Raw genomic sequence first — 18,182 nt, forward strand, 5'->3', positions numbered from 1 at the left:
GGAGCCTGATGTGGGACTCAGTCCCAGGACCCTGGGATCATGACCTGAGCCAAAGGCAGATGCTTAACAACTGAGCCACCCAGGCGCCCCTACCTCGAAACTTCTTAACATTGATACTCTGCCAACAAATCGAACAGGATGTACATGTTTTAGCACGAGATACACATGCCACTCTCATACGTATTTGGTAAGAATTTTTCAAAGCAAAGCCTTCCTGAAGAGTCACATGACAATATGGGTCAGGAATTTTAGAAAGGAACTCACCTTTTGACCTAGAAATTCTACGTCTACAATTCATCCTACAGAAACAACCAGACAAGTGTGCAAAGATGCCTCCACAAAGGTATCTATTACAGCATTCATTAGAATAATGATAAACTGGGAATAACCAATGACTAGAAATGAAAGCTTTCGAAAGAAAAGGTCACTTCTAGCATATGATACATGTTTATATGTTATTCTATCTTTTAAGATTTTTTAAGCTTTATTGTATTTTTTTCATTTGAATTCCAGTATAGTGAACATGCATTGTTATATAAATTTTAGTGTACAATATAGCCATTTGATGGTTCCATGTATGATTCAGTGCTCAGCAAGAAAAATGTACTCTTAATCTCCTTCAACCATTTTGCCTACGCCCTACTCTACCCATTAAGATTTTTAAGGTTTGGAAAATTTTACACCAAAATGCCAACAATTACTTTGGGGTAATAGTTTCAGTGCCTCAAAAATTTTTATTTGCTCTACTTGAGTAATTTTCTATTTCTCTTTTCTAAAATGAACATGGTATTGCTCTTTGCATGTACATAATAATATTTTTTAGGTAATACAGACCAGTAAACCCAACATTAAAAGGTTGGAGAATACTTTTAATGATAACTGCAACACAGGTTTTGGTAAAAATTCTAAATCACTCTTTGTATTTTACTGAGAGTCCTATTTCTGAGGTTTGGATGTTAGCTGTAGTACCCTCTATTTCAAATTCATCTAACAGTTTTCCCATGGGCCCTCCACATCACAAAAATTCCCCATCAGGCCAAACGCCATAATCGCACATGACTCTTACCAGATAGGCTCTCCAGAAGGATTGAATGCACAGCGCTGCCTCTTCCTCTGTCAGCAGGAGGGACAGTGGGACTGGCGGCCGGGGGCTGAAAAGCAATCAAATGGTCATATGCCCATGAGAATCCATCCTTCAGCCTCAGCGAGCCCTTTGACAACATAATGGCCTCTCTGATTAAGCGCCTCATCCATTTCCATTCTTAGAAAGCAACAATGCCAGTTTTGATAGAGAAGTTTAGCCTTGAGTTATCGCGTCTAATTTTAAAATCTGAGATGAATTCATTTTGCTTTGTTTTTAACCAGCGTACTCTGAAATCACTGTGAGCCCGCGCTGTTCTGAAAGGCTCCAGCTGCTAAAGCTGCATGTGAGTCCTAAAGGTGGGACATCCGTAAGGCTCTATAGATGTAAAACAGGAGACAAAGCAGGAGCGGCTCTTAAATACTGCATTATGACTGAGACATAATAAAGGATTCTTTTTCTACCATTCTACTGAAGGGAAATTAAGTAGTTCATATCTTTCCTGAAGGCAAAATTATTGGAATCTATCTCTGATAAATTGTGTGTGCATTCCAGTTTAATGTGGCTTGAGTTTGGGCGTATATTTTTTTTTGAAAGATTTTTTAAAAAATTTATTTGACAAAGAGAGATCACAAGTAGGCAGAGAGGCAGGCAGAGAGAGGGGGGGGGAAGCAGGCTCCTCGCTGAGCAGAGAGCCCGATGGGGGGCTCAATCGCTGGACCCTGAGACCATGACCTGAGCCGAAGGCAGAGGCTTTAACCCACTGAGCCACCCCTTGGGCATATTTTTAAGTTAAGTTCTGTTACTACATCTTAATAGGCAATAAAATATCTCAAGTGCTGGGTCAGATGACATTGTTTGCTCTTGTGGGATTTTTCAGATTGTGATGGGATGTTTGATCATAGATAACACATTTAAAAATCATGGCGAAATGCTCTTTTCCTTCCCCCTCCCCTTAAAAGTTGCATAGAGAGACTAACTCCTGACAAGATCTTAGAATTATGATTTAATTCTGGTTCCTTCTGTTTCTCTAAAGCACAGCTGCCTCTGGAAAGAAAATTTAAGCCTTTTTAGATATGAGTACAAAGAAATAAACCTCAGAAAGGATGTGGGTCACATGGAGGCTGCTCCCAGGATCCTGCTTTGACTTTGCAAGTGAGGGGTTCTTAAGTTCCCGGGCCTTAGAGTTCTCCCTAACAATAGCCATCATTTGAGTTTATAGTAACTCCCATCATACAGAGAGGCTGACTAATTGGCCCAAGGTCACACAACTTGTAGGTGGCCTAGCTGGGATCTGAGCCCAGACCCACTGGATCCCAAAGCCTAGGTAGGCTTCCCTCTCAATGCTCTGCTGACACCAGACTTTCCCTGGGCAAACACTCGCAGATGCGGAGCCTGGCCCAGACTGCAAAGCTAAGAGGCAACATTGCATAGATTCTCCAGGATGTGTGGTTTTATTTCCCTTTAAACTCTGATTTAAAAACAACAACACAACCCACCCTTGATATAGTATGTTTGTTTGAATGAATGAATGAATGAATGTGGTTTTGAATTATTCCAGTAAGAAAGAAATCAAAGCCCAGAAGAATCTTGGGGTCACTGAGATCACTTCAAGGGAGTGTGGTATTGTTGCCAGGTTCTGGGTCTTGGGCTGTGCAGGCCCTTTCGGAGACACACATAGAAGATTCTTCTATGTCTTTGGAGAGATGACGACACCCTCAAAATGATAGCATTGTTAGAAACCTTTCCCTAATGTTCTGTTTCCATTTTTATTTGCATGATGTGGTGGCTTTTTAAAATTTTTCTTTGGTTCTCTTTTGGTTTTCACTTCTTCTTGCCTAATATCTGGCTCTCTGGGCTGCAGTGGAGCATTCATATTTTGCTGGAGGCCTGCTTTTCACAGTAAATGTCTGTGCTTATCCATTGTCCTTATTCTCAGAATCTCAGTTATATGACACCAACAGATCATATCCCTGAAGTAATTCTCTTCCACTAGTTAAAAATCAATGGCTTCCAGAGACACCTTGTGTTTCTAAGGATACTTGGTGTGCTGGCAATGGATTTACAAGACTCACATTATTGTGCATTAATACTAGCTGATATTAACCAAGAGCTTTCCGGATTCCCCTCCTATAAGCATTGCTCCTTGTGTTCCAGCCACACTGGCCCTTTTCACCTCTTTAAAAGTGCCCTCCCACCTCAGGGCCTTTGCAGAGGGGCTTTCGTCTGCCTCCAAATCCCCTTACCCCAGCCAGGGGCATTGTGTACAGCTGTGCAGGTTGCTGCTTAAAGACACCCAGCCGGCGAGTCAGAGGGCACTGAAACCCAGGCCATGTTCAGGGTGTGAGGCCCATCTGACCTATGGCAGGCCCACCTTCTCCTAACTTGCTCAAAACCTTAAGGTTGGAGGTGAGGGGGCTGACACTTCCTCCTCCTGGTTCACTCTCACTCTTTCTTCTGATTATGGAAAGGTGTTCTTTGATTAGATTAGGACCCAGTGGAGAGTGGAACTCTGTGTAGTCTTCCTTCCTAGTCCTTGGCCCAAATCGGAGATGTAACTCTGTGTGGTTATCTGATGAATGCCCCAATCGTCAACTGGATGGAAAGCTCCACGAGGGCAGAGACCAGGCCTGTGTTTGCTCCTCCTGGTAGTCCCAATGCTTAGGAATGATTCCAGAATCAAAGACATCAAAGCCAGGGAGAACCTTAGGGGTGGGGACACCATTTTTAGTGGGTACTTGATAAATATTTGTGGAATGAGCCTCTCTGCCTGGCACAGCGTCCTAAGTGCTTTCCATACATTATTTCATTAAATCCTCACAGTATCACTGTTGGTGGGGATGCAAGCTGGTGCAGCCACTCTGGAAAAGAGCATGGAGGTTCCTCAAAAAGTTGAAAATAGAACTACCCCATGACCCAGCAATTGCACTACTGGGTATTTACCCTAAAGATACAAACGTAGTGATCCGAAGGGGCAGGTGCACCTGAATGTTTATAGCAGCAATGTCCACAATAGCCAAACTATGGAAAGAACCTAGATGAACGGATAAATAAGATGTGGTATATATATACACACAATGGAATACTATGCAGCCATCAAAAGAAATGAAATTTGCCATTTGCAATGACGTGGATGGAACAAGAGGTTATCATGCTTAGCGAAATAAGTCAATCAGAGAAAGACAACTATCATATGATCTCCCTGATATGAGGAAGTGGAGATGCAACTTGGGAGGTTTGGGGGGTAGGGAAAGAATAAATGAAACAAGATGGGATCAGGAAGGAGACAAACCATAAGTGACTCTTCATCTCACAAAACAAACAGAGGGTTGCTGGGGGGAGGGGGGTTGGTAGAGGGGCGTGGGGTAATGGACATTGGGGAGGGTATGTGCTATGGTGAGTGCTGTAAAGTGTGTAAACCTGGTGATTCACAGACCTGTACCCCTAGGGGATAAAAAATACATTATATGTCTGTTTAAAAATTAAAAAAAAACTAAATTAAAAAAAATTTTTAAAAAATCCTCACAGGGCGCCTGGGTGGCTCAGTGGGTTAAGCCGCTGCCTTCGGCTCAGGTCATGATCTCAGGGTCCTGGGATCGAGTCCCGCATCGGGCTCTCTGCTCACCGGGGAGCCCGTTTCCTCCTCTCTCTCTCTGCCTGCCTCTCTGCCTACTTGTGATCTCTCTCTGTCAAATAAATAAATAAAATCTTTAAAAAAAAAAATCCTCACAGTATCAGTAATGAGCGATTGTTATCCTTCTTTTGGAATGAAGAAACCGAGGCACAGAGGTGTGAAGTGACTCATTCAAGGTCACTGACCATATCTTGCTGAGAATCTTTTGGCCCGGGGAAGCACAGGGATTGGCCTAAGGAGAAGAGAAGGCAGCTCACAAGGTCACTGATGAGGAATTCAGGGTCTCACAGCTGTGTGTGTTTAGTAGAGGAAAGCACAGTCATTTGCCTAGAAGAAAAAATGGGGGTGGGGGGTGGGGGGTGTCGTAACCACAGAAAATGCCCTCTTCATTAATTCTTACAGAAATAACTTGGCAGGTATTCATTTGTCTGACGTTCCACGGGGAAATCTGATGTCAGGACAGCAGAACAAAGCAGTTTGTCGCTTGTATCTGAGGGGAGATTTGATGGCGCCTTTCTGTTCGGCAGCAATTTTCCTGCCTTAAGTATATTTTTTCCTACTGATGTCATGAAATCCTCAAAGTAACAGTATTCCTGTTTCGGAATAGCAGTAGGAAAAGAGAACTGCAAATCTTGGGACAACAGGCTGAGTCAGCCTGACAAAGGGCTTTCACCAGTAATGAAACCTCGAATGGCTTTGCATCACAATGAATCTCCAAAAAGCAAAATGAGATTTCTAATAGGCCTTTAAGCAGTAATATAAGGCCACCTTTAGTGACATCCTTGCTTTCACGGCTAAATAATGGGGCGCTGTCTCGTTCCCAAACCAAGAATAAGTATGAGAGAGCCAGTGTAAATCAGGCCAAATGAAAAGGACTTAATCTTCCGAGAGTAGTCCCTGGGAATTATCAATCATTTCAGCAGGTCAGCTTGAAGGGATAGAAGCCACGTCAGGCCCTTTTCTCTCTTTTGGAATCAGTGCAACTGGCTTCAGGTCAAATAAAAATCGAGGTGGAGTAGAAGCGACCACCGTCACTGGGGAACTCGGGTGGGGGATGATGGGCCATGTCAGTCAAAGGAGAAGGCAGCACCGGAGGCAGCCCCCTGAAGAGATTGCCCAGAGCAGACAGGTTTGTGTTTCTTTTCTTTCTTTTTGAGATTTATTTATTTATTTGACACACAGAGAGAGAGATCACAAGTAGGCAGAAAGACAGGCAGAGAGAGGGGGTGGGAGGAAGCAGGCTCCCTGCTGAGCAGAGAGCCTGATGCGGGGCTCGATCCCAGGACTCTGAGACCATGACCTGAGCTGAAGGCAGAGGCCCAACCCACTGAGCCACCCAGGCACCCCAGGTTTATGTGTTTCTACTGGCAATACAGAACCACTAAGTATGTTTCTAAGACCTGGCTTGCTGGTAACGCTCATTTGTCATATCCTTTTCCTTTTCCCCAAAAAAGATTTATTTATTTATTTTTAGAAAGAGAGCACGAGTGGGAGTGGCAGAGGAAGAGGGAGAGAGAGATTCGCAAGCAGGCTCCAACTCGGGGCCTGATCTCACAACACTGAGATCATGACCTGAGCGGAAGTTAGGAGTCTGACGATCAACCGACTGCACCCACCAGGTACTCCCCTTTTCTTTTTTTCTTAAATGTGAATCAAATATATTTGAACCGTAAGAATTGATGCCATAATTCTGAGAATTTATTTTTCTGATTCTGTGTGTATGCATAAACCCACACAATTGCTTCCTCCCTTTTGGGTGCTAAGTAAAAGATTTGCAGGGTCTAAAGAAGACACAGCATGCTTTCAAAATACACAAGGGAATCTGAGAAGTCAGTCTTTAAAAATCTCTGCCTCCAGTTCTAAAACAAGAGGGACCATCCCAAAGTGGCATTTAAACAGAATAAAGTAGAAAGGAGAAAAGCTTGCTTTATATTGAAAACCGAATCTTGGAATCCAAATTCTATCCGCATTTCATTAGGTAAGAGATTAAGTTGTTTTCTTGGAAGGTGAGAGCACAGCCACTGCATCACTTGGAAGGTGATGCAAAGCCATTTACAAAATGACACAGGCCCTAAATCAACCATCGTTTATATAGTCTTTCAAGAGCCTCGTATCTGAAAACATCTACCCATCCCAGCAGAAGAGATTATCCAGTCCCTGATCTTGGCCTAAATGGGTTTCCCAAATATTCTGTTGGAGGCATCAGTCTTGCATAATAAACTCCAAGTATTTGGAAGAAGTACAAGAGAGGTTCTCTGGAATGGGGTGTCCAGATATATGGTGACCAGCCTAGGACAGACTCCTTTCTGTGATGGGAGCAAGAACTCTGAAAGCCAGTAGGGGAGAGCCAGCTACATATCTCTCCAGCAGCCTTAACATGTGTTTAGAAACCGTGGTTACTAGGATGTGATCTGGCTTTCGCCCCCTCACTAACTCCACCCTGGGAGCCCGACAAGTTGTTATTACCCCAGCATCAAGCTGAATCACCTAAGTCAGACACAGAATCAACTCCCATTTTGCCAGCCCCATCCTCGGAAGCGGCATATGGCGCCAGTCAACAGAGCTCACCTAATGATGCGAGGAGGCCAGGTGCCCACCCCGCAGATACAGCCATCTTGAAAATCAGGGTTGTGATACTCAAAAATGCGTTTTGAAAAACATGTCCAGAGTGCTGTGCTCTTTGGTCTCTTTTTTTTTTTTTTAAAGATTTTATTTGTTTATTTGACAGACAGAGATCACAAGTAGGCAGAGAGGCAGGCAGAGAGAGAGAGAGAGAGGAGGAAGCGGGCTCCCTGCTGAGCAGAGAACCCGATGCGGGACTCAATTCCAGGACCCTGAGACCATGACCTGAGCAGAACGCAGAAGCTTTAACCCTTTGAGCCACCCAGGCGCCCTCTTCGGTCTCTTTTTAATGGGTTACGTGTTTTCTCTAATGGGACTCAAAGGAAACCTGAAGGAGACCTACCCCCTTCCCAGTCTCCGTCTTTCCACTCCAGAACATGAGCCTGGGCAAGGGTGAGCGTCTGGGAAGGGCAAACCACCTCCCTCTTCACGGCTTCCAAATCTTTTACAGGGGATCTGTACCATGGACCCCTTTTTATGCTGGCAGTTTGGATTTCTTCTCTAAATAATATTTAATGAAATATGAGAGTAAATATTTCAAAGCAAACCAATGATACTGCAATATAGTTTTCAAAAATATTTTTAAAAACTCAGTTGGTGATATAATAATACAAATGCCTCTAGAGTGTGCAGTGAGTAAGAACAAAGAGGAGGTCAATTCACTAATGTTATTTGGAAGAAGTGACAGGAGTAAATGATATTTCAGGATTACCACAACAACGAGATTGGGGTGTCAAAAAATCTGATTGCAATTAGTGATGAAGACACTGGTACTGTGGACACTCCTGAGGTTTGTTGCCCTCGTTGATAATTAAAAGTGAGACTAAATCTCAGTTAGAGGCTAATGAAAACAGAAGAGGCAATTTGTCCACCTTCAAAGTTCAGGGACCCCTGAATTACCGACAGCTGTGGCTAGAGCTGGAGAAGAGGAGGACGATGAGGTTTACATCTGGAATGAGATTGAGGACTAAAGATTTAAAACGAAACGGGACGAATTCCAATGAAATGAGACCATCTAAAAACAAGAGAGTGACCAGGAACTTAGGGAATTTATCCAAAAAGCTATTTAAAGGGCTGCCTCCCAGATGGAAGGGAGACGGTGGGGGCAGTTACCGGGGGAAAAAAATGAAAAGAAAGTTTCATATTCAAAGAAAAAGATTTATTTATTTATTTGAAAGACAGAGTGCGCTCAAGCCTGCACGTGGTGGTGGGGGAGAGGGGGCGGTGACAGGGAGGGGCAGTGGGAGAGAATCTTCAAGCACACTCCTCACAGAGCGCAGAGCCTGACGCGGGGCTCGGTTCCGTGACCCAGGAGGTCATGACCTGAGCCGAAACCAAGAGCCCAACACTTAATCGACTGGGCCACCCACGTGTCCTGAAACCTTCATATTTTTATTCCCCCAAAGTTGTAATTTTTCCATAAAGCCCTTAAATTTTCACAACAGAACTCTAATTTCTGCCAGTCCATTTCAGTAATTGGATCTCCATTCAGCCAGTTTCTCAGGCCTGAAACCTCCAGGTCATACTTGACTTCTCTCACCCCACATACAATCCATCAACAAGTCTGCTTGGTTCCAACATCAAAATATCCCAGATCCAACCTTTTCTTGTCTCCCGCACTCCAAGCTGCCATCCTCTGTCTGTCTGTGCTGGGATCCCCAACTGGCCACTTGTATTGTTAGAGTTGACTGATCAATCCCCCTGCCAGCTGCCAGAGTGAAGTTTTTTTACAAGATTTATTTATTTATTTGAGAGAAAGAGAGAGAGAGTGTGTGAATGTGTGTGTGTGTGTGTGTGTGTGAGAGAGAGAGAGAGAGAGAGAGAGAGCAGGGGGAGGGGCAGAAGGAGAGGGGGAGAGAATCTCAAGCAGGCTCCTAGCTGAGTGCAGAGCTTGACATGGGGTGAGATCCCAGGACCCTGAGATCATGAACTGAGCCAAAATCAAGAGCCGGACGCTCACCCAACTGAGCCATCCAGGTGCCCCCAGAGTGATATTTTTTTTTTTTAAGATTTTATTTATTTATTTGACAGACAGAGATCTCAAGTAGGCAGAGAGGCAGGCAGAGAGAGAGAGAGAGAGAGGGGAGGAAGTGGGCTCTCTGCTGAGCAGAGAGCCCAATGCGGGGCTTGATCCCAGGACCCTGGGATCATGGCCAGAGGCGAAAGCAGAGGCTTTAACCCACTGAGCCACCCAGGTGCCCCCAGAGTGATCTTCTTAAAAGATAAATCAGATTCCTTCCATCTTCTGCTCAAAATCCTCTAAAAGTTTTCTGTCACGCTCAGAGGAAAACAAGTAAAAACATACTCTTTACCATGGTACTCAAAGACCCACCTACCCAAGTTGGGTACAACCTAGCCTGTCTGGCTGGCTGTATTTCCTACCGCTCTCTCGGCCTCCCTCATCTCCTGTTGTCTCAGTAGTTAAGTTTTTATTTCAGGGCCTTCAGAGCGGCTATTCTCTTCACCTGGAACACTCTTCCTTCTGTTCTTTGTAAGGCTGGCTTAAGGCCTCTGTGCAAATGCTACCTCCTTAGAGAAGTATACCTTCCTCGGCTTCTCTAAGCAGCAGAAGCCCTCACCGCAGCACTGGGATGCTCTGTCCACTTCCACTGCTTTATTTTTCCTCAGAGCTCTTGGGTCTTCTATACATTATATGATACGTTAGCTTAGTCTTTGACTTTATGGGGGCCAAGACTTTCTCTCTCTTGTTCTCCACTCTATCTACAGCACCTAGAAAAGTGCCTGGAAAAAAATAAGCATTCAGTAAGGTTTTTTGTTGTTTGCGTTTTTGTTTTTTTTTTTAAGGGAGAAGCCGACTCCCCGCCCCAGCAGGGAGCCAGATTCGGGGCCGGATCCCAGGACCATGGGATCAAGACCTGAGCTGAAGGCAGACGCCCAACCATCCGAGCCACCCAGGTGCCCCGTCAGTAAGTATTTTTGAAAGAATGAATATTATTATAGGTAAGAAAACAGGGGCACGTTGGTGGCCCAGTTGGTTAAGCATCCAACTCTTGGTTTCCGCTCAGGTCATGATCAGCTGGTGAGGGGAGCAAGCCCTGAGTCAGGCTCCTTGCTCAGCTGGGAGTCTGCAGCCCTTCTGCCCCTCCCTCTGCTCGTGCTCTCTCTCAAATAAATATTACAAATTAAAAAAAAGAGAGAGAAAGAAAGAAAGATAGATAGATAGAAAGAAAGAAAGAAAACAGAACTTTCCTTACTGTCAGGATTTATCAGTGGTAGAGCAGATATTTGGTCTTTCTCTTGCTTGGTTATTTGGCTGTCCACATTTCATCTTGCTAAAGGAGTGACTAGTATTCTCCTAAGATTTAGGATAAAATGAAAGCTGTCATTCTTTGGACACCTACTCTGAGCCCTCTACACTGGTGTCTTTAATTTTTATCTGCTCATCATACTCTCCCCTTTCTTGTGGCATCAGCCTTCAGATTTTGCTTTGACAGCTCACCTCCCTGTGTTAGGGGGAATGTGAGTCACAGCACATTACCTACCCATGACCGAGGAGTATGTCTGACACCCAAGCTTAGCCAAGCAGATGCTATTTCCCTAGACTGTGAATTTTTTTTTTTTAAGATTTTATGTATTTATTTGAAAGAGAGAGAGAAAGTATGAGCAGAGAGCGGGAGAAGCAGACTCCCCACTGAGCAGAGAACACAACGTGGGGCTCGATCCCAGGACCCTGAGATCATGACCTGAGCCGAAGGCAGTGGCTTAACCCACTGAGCCACCCAGGCGCCCTAAAGATTTTTTTTTTTTTTAATTTATTTGACAGACAGATCACAAGTAGGCAGAGAGGCAGGCAGAGGGGGGGGAGGGAGGCAGGCTCCCTGCTGAGCAGAGAGCTCGATGTGAGGCTTGATCCCAGGACCCTGGGACTATGACCTGAGCTGAAGGCAGAGGCTTTAACCACTGAGCCACCCAAACGCCCCTAGAATGTGAATCTTGAGTGGACTGGCAGAGACTACGGGATGCTTCCTGGCAGTTATCATGAAAATATGGGTCTGTGCTTGCCCGATCCCTACACTGGCCTTTTCCTTCATGTTTGTGAGTTGTCTTTTTTCTTCCAGTATATACCCTTTTCCTTAAGTAGCCTTTAAATTTCTGTTGCTTTTGACAAAGCACTCGGATACTCTGGTACCATCTTAAACCTCACCAACTTAAACCTGTATTGCCATCCCCAAGTAACAGAAGAAAGGACCACGGCTTGTGAAGGGATTGTCCCAGGTTGCCTGACTGGCAGGCTGCATAATAGTTTCCCAAGATGTCCTCATCCGATTCCCAGACTTTTGAATATTTATGTCCCCTTATATGATGAAAGACACTTCATAGAATTGATTCAGTTAAGAATTTTGAAATTATCCTGGGTTATCCAGGTGGGCACAAGTATGATGTAGTCACAAGTATCCTTGGGAGAAGGATGCGGAGGGAGATGCTACTACAGAAGTAGATGTGACAGTGGACACCAGAGGTCAGGGTTATGCAAAGGGGTCACTCACCCTGTGGAATACAGGGAGCCTCCAGAAATTAGAGTAGGCAAGAAAACAAGTTTTCCTCCAGAAGCTCCAGAATGAATTGAATCTAGAAAGAATGAATCTAGAATTGAATGAATTTAGCCTCCAGAACTAGAATAAGTTTGTGTGGTTTTAAGCCACCAGTTTCGTGGTAGTTTATTAGGCAGCTCTGGAAAACTAATACACCAATTAATAAATGGCAGAGCTCACATTGGAACCTAGACTTGTCTGCCACGCTCCTTCACACAGGCTCCCTGAGATTACTGCCAGTCACCTAGAGACAAGAGGAAGAAAGAAAGGAAGTGGGGCTGTGTGACTCAGAGAAAGGGCCACCCACATGCCAAACCTCCAGCAAGAAAGAGACGCTTAGGGGATTTATGCATCCAGCATGTCCCAAATTCAGGAAATAGCTCTCCTTCCTTCCTATATGCTAATATAAAGAGCAAAGATGATTTATTATCCTCATGAGACTCCTGACCTCTGAAGTTACCCTTCTATAAGACAAAATAAAATGATTTTTTTCCTGGGGCGCCTAGGTGGCTCAGTCAGTTAAGCATCTGACTCTTGATTTTGGCTCAATTTGTGATCTCGGGGTCGTGAGATCAAGCCCCATATCGGGCTCTGCGTGGGACACGGAGCCTGCTTGAAATTCTCTCCTTTTCCATCTGCCTCTCCCCACTCACACACTCTGTCTTTAAAAAAAGAAAAAAAAAAAAGATGTTTTCCTTTCCACAGGTATGACAGCAAATTTTCTGCTGTGCCATTTAATTATGATCTTTAGTGCAACACGCATGCTATTTCCTGTGCCATTTAGAAAGCACGAGTGTTTTTCTTCCCACCATTAACTTTCACACAACCACGCCATCATATCACTGGTGCCTGTCCTCAAATGGCATGGTGACAGTTTTGTTTTCACCTCAGCTTTTGGTTATAAGATACCTTTCACTGACATGAAAGTATTGTGAATTTTTTTTTTTTCTTTTTGGTCTAAGGGTAGAACTTAACTGAAAAGACATTTCACCCTAAGCAAGCTTTCTTTTCTAAAACACCATCTTTGTCTCATTGAAGGTCTGGGCTTTAATGATGTCTTTCATGAGCCTTCTCCCCTGGGGCATGGGACCAGATAGGCAGCAGGGAACTTTTGTTCCTTGTGCTTATTTAGTGATTTATTTTTGCAAATGAATCTGACCAATTCTTCCCAGTCAAAATAAAAAGTGAAACTTTACTTGTTCTCAATATCATAGCAAGTAGTTTCATTGTTTCTGATTGTCTTGTTGAGTCAGGACTCTATACCACGAAAGAGAATGATTCCAGATTCCTCAACAGGAGTAAAGCTATCAGGCAAAATGATGTAATCCACAACCGTTGAAAGGTGGGGAAGAAAACAACCTCGAGGAACTCTGATTAGAGCATGCGGTAGCTTGCGTTATTGGTCCCAATTATTACTCTTTTCCCTGGAAGAGAACTGTGCATCTCTACTTTGCCATACGGTTTGTAGTTTCTGCCTAGGGGGGTGTCAATTTCCCCATAGCACTGCTAGTTGGCTTGGCCATGGACTTGCATTGGCCAATGAAATGTGAGCAGAAGATTTGCTTGCCACTGCATGCATCAGCCATTGCTCTTCTCTCTCTGCCATGAGAGGGAGGGGGCGGGCTGTTCCTGCATCCTGGGTCCCTGAATGAAAAACGACAAGGAACCAAAGTGACATGCAACTAACACAAAAAAGGGTGAAGAATAAACAACTGCCGTCATAAGGCACTGAGATCTGAGGGTTATTTGTTACTGCAACAGAACCTAGAGAGAGCTGACTAATTCAGAATATTGGCGGGAAGTTGGGACAATACCATGTAGGAGCACATACAGGTTAGGACTCTTTCACTTGCAAGTATTAGAAACTTAAGTCAAGTGGTCTTAAGTAAAAAATTAAAAATTTTTAAAAGGCTTAATTAGGGGCACCTGGGTGGCTCAGTGGGCTAAGCCTCTGCCTTCGGCTCAGGTCATGATATTGGGGTCCTGGGATTGAGCCCCGCATTGGGCTCTCTGCTCAGCAAGGAGCCTGCTTTCCCCCTCCTCTGCCTGCTGCTCTGCCTACTTGTGATCTCTCTCTCTGTCAAATAAATACATAAAATCTTTAAAAAAAAAAAAAAGGCTTAATTAAGAGGCGTAGAGCCAGCTTTAGGCATGGCCATATAGAGAGGCCCAGAACAATGCCATAGAGTGAAACATCCTTTCGAAAGATTTTTAGGTCTAGAGTTATTTAATTCTATGATTATCCTTGATTTTAAACCTTTCCGTTCCACTCTATAGTTTATTTAATAAACATGCTTATTTTGTATGTGATAAATCTTATTTTTATAAATCTAAGAAAAAATTTTAAGGGTTGCCAATGTCTATATAAAATAACTACATAAAATATAGTTATTTAAAGAATAAAATCACAGAAAAGAAATGGATAACTGAGAAAGGATGGACAGAGTGAAGAATATGCTAAATTACGGGGAACCTATAGGAGAAGGGCCCCCCATTTATGTGAAAAGAGACTGGCAGCCATCTATGGCAAATGACCCTAACCTACCAGCTGTGATCTGGCAGTATAAGGACATCAAGCAACACGGACATCTGGGCCTGGTAGAATTTGTCTTACCAAGAACATTAAAATAGAGCCATGCTCACATTTTAGATGGCTCCCCAGGCTAGTAGACAGGGTTCTCTGAAGCAATAAATGCTAACACACACATAATATACAGAGTACTATCTTCTACAGCAGCTGCACTCTGAAATCAGCACATAAGATGAAAATCCCATCTAGTCAAAATTTCCCCTTAACAAACCTTAAATTACCCATAGCATCTTTCAATTAGTGTCACATAGCTGGTGTCCTCCCAATCTGAGCCCTGATCACTCTAAGTGCCAGGTGATCTAAGAGGCAGTGGAGCAGATGGGTTAACCATTCTTTTTTTTTTTTTTTTTTTTAAGATTTTACTTATTTATTTGACAGAGAGAGAGATCACAAGCAGACAGAGAGGCAGGCAGAGAGAGAGGGGAAAGCAGGCTCCCTGATGAGCAGAGAGCCCGATCTGGGGCTCGATCCCAGGACCCTAAAATTATGACCTGAGCCAAAAGCAGAGGCTTAACCCACTGAGTCACTGGTTAACCATTCTTTACGGCATGGCATCAGCCCCCAGGCTGCCCGAGTTCAATCCCGTCTTGTTTGCTAGCTTGTGACCTCGGGCAGGTAAGTTATCTCTGTGACATGTTTCTTTCTCCGAAATATGCTGTCATCAGGACAGCTAGTATTCGTGGAATATCCAGTGTTCCCTTAGGGATCTTGGCCTCCCTTGAAGTTGGTTTGGGTTCAGGCTCTGTGAGGAGAGGCGAGAAGGTTAAGAACATTCTAGACAGAGAAGGTTAAGAACTAGGGTGCCTCTTCTTTTCTTTCTTTGCTTCAGTGACCTCAAAAATCATATATTCTAAATAGCTATAAACCAAAGGGCTGTCCAACCTGCATCTGTCTTTGTACGAGCACAAAGTAAGCTGTTATTGAGTATTTCAGTGTTATTTACTTATTTTTAAATTTTTTAATAGATTTGAGAGGGAGAGCGAGTAAGAGAGAATATGAGAGGGGAGAAGGTCAGAGGGAGAGGCAGTCTCCCCATGGACAGAGCTGGGAGCCCGATGCAGGACTCGATCCCGGGACTCCGGGATCATGACCTGAGCTGAAGGCAGATGCTTAACTTTCTGAGCCACCCAGGCACCCCTCCACTGTTGTTTATAACTGCAACCTAGCCTAACATGGCCTGACGAATACAAGGGGGTATAAAATTCCCTACTCTGTGGGATTGTTACCCAAGTTAAATTAGGTCTTACTTATCAATTGTTCAGAATAGTACCTGAGTAAACACCACATAAACGCTTGGTTGGCAAGTAGTTATGTAGGCAGACAGACATACAGATAGACAAACAGAAGGAAGCAGTTGCTTTATGAGCCACTTATGTTACGAGGGGCACATAACACTGGGAACAACTAAGGAAAAAGCTGAGTCATGTGTCCTATTTGTGCTGAACCTCCAGAGTGAAATGGCAAGGGGAACTGCTTGAATTTTCAAAAATCTTATTTCCTTCTCTCTCTCTTTCCCCCAAAAGCATACCATTGAATGAGTATAAATTAAGGACATGCATACTACAATCCAGCTCTACACAAAAACTGTCCATGAAGACAGGACCGTGTTTATCTGTGTTGTATTTCCATGGTGTAGAGTAAAAAGGCTTCTTTTTATCCAGCTAAGCAGTAGCCAACAAGCTTGTGAATGTGTTCGCTCTGTAATTTTAGAGCATATTTCAGCATTCAATATGTATTATATGAATAAACGAACAAATAAATAACTCCCATTGAATAGCTGGAACACAGCTGTTTGTATACGTATCGGTACTGGAAAAATGGTAGCCCCTTCATAGTTGCACCAGAATTCCTCTCGGATAAAGAATTAGCTTTGTTTAGATGAAAGATCATTTTACAGATGAAAAAACTAAGGCTCAGAGAGATGAAGTCATCTCTGCCCAGCTAGAAAGAGTGAAGCTTGGTCTGTAAGGTGGAGATGCGATTCCAGAGCCCAAGTTCCTAAAGCCTACTTTTCCACAGTCGCCACTTTGTCCTCTAGGATACTCTTAAACCACCTCTGACGGCTCCAGGATGTGACCTGCTGTCATCTTCTCCAACCCATTCCCCAAAGGCCTTCTCAGATGCTTCTGTATTCAAACTGATGACACCTCCAACACCATGGCTTCCAGTCCACATGATTCCATGACCCCATCTTCCATTGTGTCAGTCACTCAACAGAACAGCCATATCGTAGAACAGGTGGTCCCTGAAGACTATCATATCTCAATTTTCCAAATCCCCATTCTGAGCTTAACCTCCTCTAATCCTTCCATCTTTCCCACTTACTCACATGCATTTTTTTAAAAGATTATTTATTTATTTGACAGAGATCACAAGTAGGCAGAGAGGAAGACAGAGAGAGAGGAGGAAGTCGGCTCCCTGCTGAGCAGAAAGCCTGATGCAGGGCTCAATCCCAGGACCCTAGGATCATGAGCTGAGCTTCGGCAGAGGCTTTAACCCACTGAACCACCCAGGCACACCTGTATTTTTAGTCCCTATGTAAGACTAGGATTTGAGAAGGTTACCGGTATCTAAAACAGGGCTCAGCAAACCATAGCCCATGGTCCAAATTTGGCCCATCACCTATTTATTTATTTATTTTTAGATTTTATTTATTTATTTGACAGAGAGATAGGGAGAGCAGGAACATAGACAGGGGGAGTGGGAGAGGGAGAAGCAGGCTTCCCACCAAGCAGGGAGCCCAATGTAGGGCTCAATCCCAGGACCCTTGGATCATGATCGGAGTTGAAGGCAGACACTTAACGACTGAGCCACTCAGGCGCCCCGACTCATCACCTATTTGTATAAATACAGTTGTACTGGAATCCAGACAGCCCTGTTTATACACGCACTGCCTAGGATTGCGTTCGTGCTACAATGGTGGAGTTGAAGTAATTGTAGCAGAAACCATATGTAGCCTGCAAAACCTAAGAGATTTATCCTGCTCTACAAAAAGTATTTGTTAAAAGGAAAAGTATTACTGGAGCCATGGTCTGATCATGTTAACCCTCCTTCTCTTTGGTGCTGGGGAGAAGTGGATTTGGCATCAGAAGGAGGATGTGAAGGGTAAATGAGGCTGAGGTATGGGAACTGTTGGGGAGTCATGCACTTTCAGAGCCAGGTGTCAGGAAGGGCGACCAACGCCTCCCCAGCACCACTTACTTGGTCCACGCCTGCTACTCTCATCTTGCCCCCAGAGCCATTTTCTTTCCATGCCATTTGAGTTTCTCAGCAGGATCACATGAAAACTCAGTGTCCCCCACTGTCTGTCACTCCAGCCACCTCCAGTGGAGAACACCTCTCAGCCCTCCCGCTTGACTCTGCCAGTCATAAGATACCTCCTTGCCCACGGTACATCCATCATTCAATCAAGCGGTCATGAGGAGCTTTGAAAAATCTCATTGTTTCTTTTCCTTTTGATTTTTTATCGTGGAAAATTTCAAAGACACAAAAAAAGGAGACAGAAAACAAAAATGAACCCAAGTCACCGTCAGCCAGCTTCAAATATACTGTTCTGCATGTCAGTTATTGAATGTCACTCCCCCAACCCTGTCCACAGACATTATAACACTTGATCTTTCATTGATAAATATTGTACCATGTTTCTCTAAAAGGTAATAACTTTTTAAAATCATGACTATGAAATGATTATCATACCTTAAA

The 18,182-nt window shown here is 43.9% G+C and overlaps 1 protein-coding gene across 2 annotated transcripts in view; it reads right to left on the reverse strand.

The window, feature by feature from the left end:
• The window catches only part of IQCK (IQ motif containing K), a 120,230-nt gene that overhangs the window by 65,783 nt on the left and 36,265 nt on the right, over positions 1–18,182 (reverse strand). For both annotated transcript variants that reach the window (XR_006604335.1, XM_004750279.3), the window contains exon 7: positions 1,067–1,151. Coding sequence is in view for 1 of the 2 variants with exons in the window: in XM_004750279.3 (XP_004750336.1) it covers positions 1,067–1,151 (85 nt within the window). In the remaining variant the exon portion in view is untranslated. The remainder of the gene's footprint in view (positions 1–1,066; positions 1,152–18,182) is intronic.

This window comes from Mustela putorius, unplaced genomic scaffold (assembly GCF_011764305.1).
Source record: "Mustela putorius furo isolate JIRA1106 unplaced genomic scaffold, ASM1176430v1.1 tig00004007_pilon_pilon_pilon, whole genome shotgun sequence".
In the NCBI taxonomy this organism is placed as follows: Eukaryota; Metazoa; Chordata; class Mammalia; order Carnivora; family Mustelidae; genus Mustela; species Mustela putorius.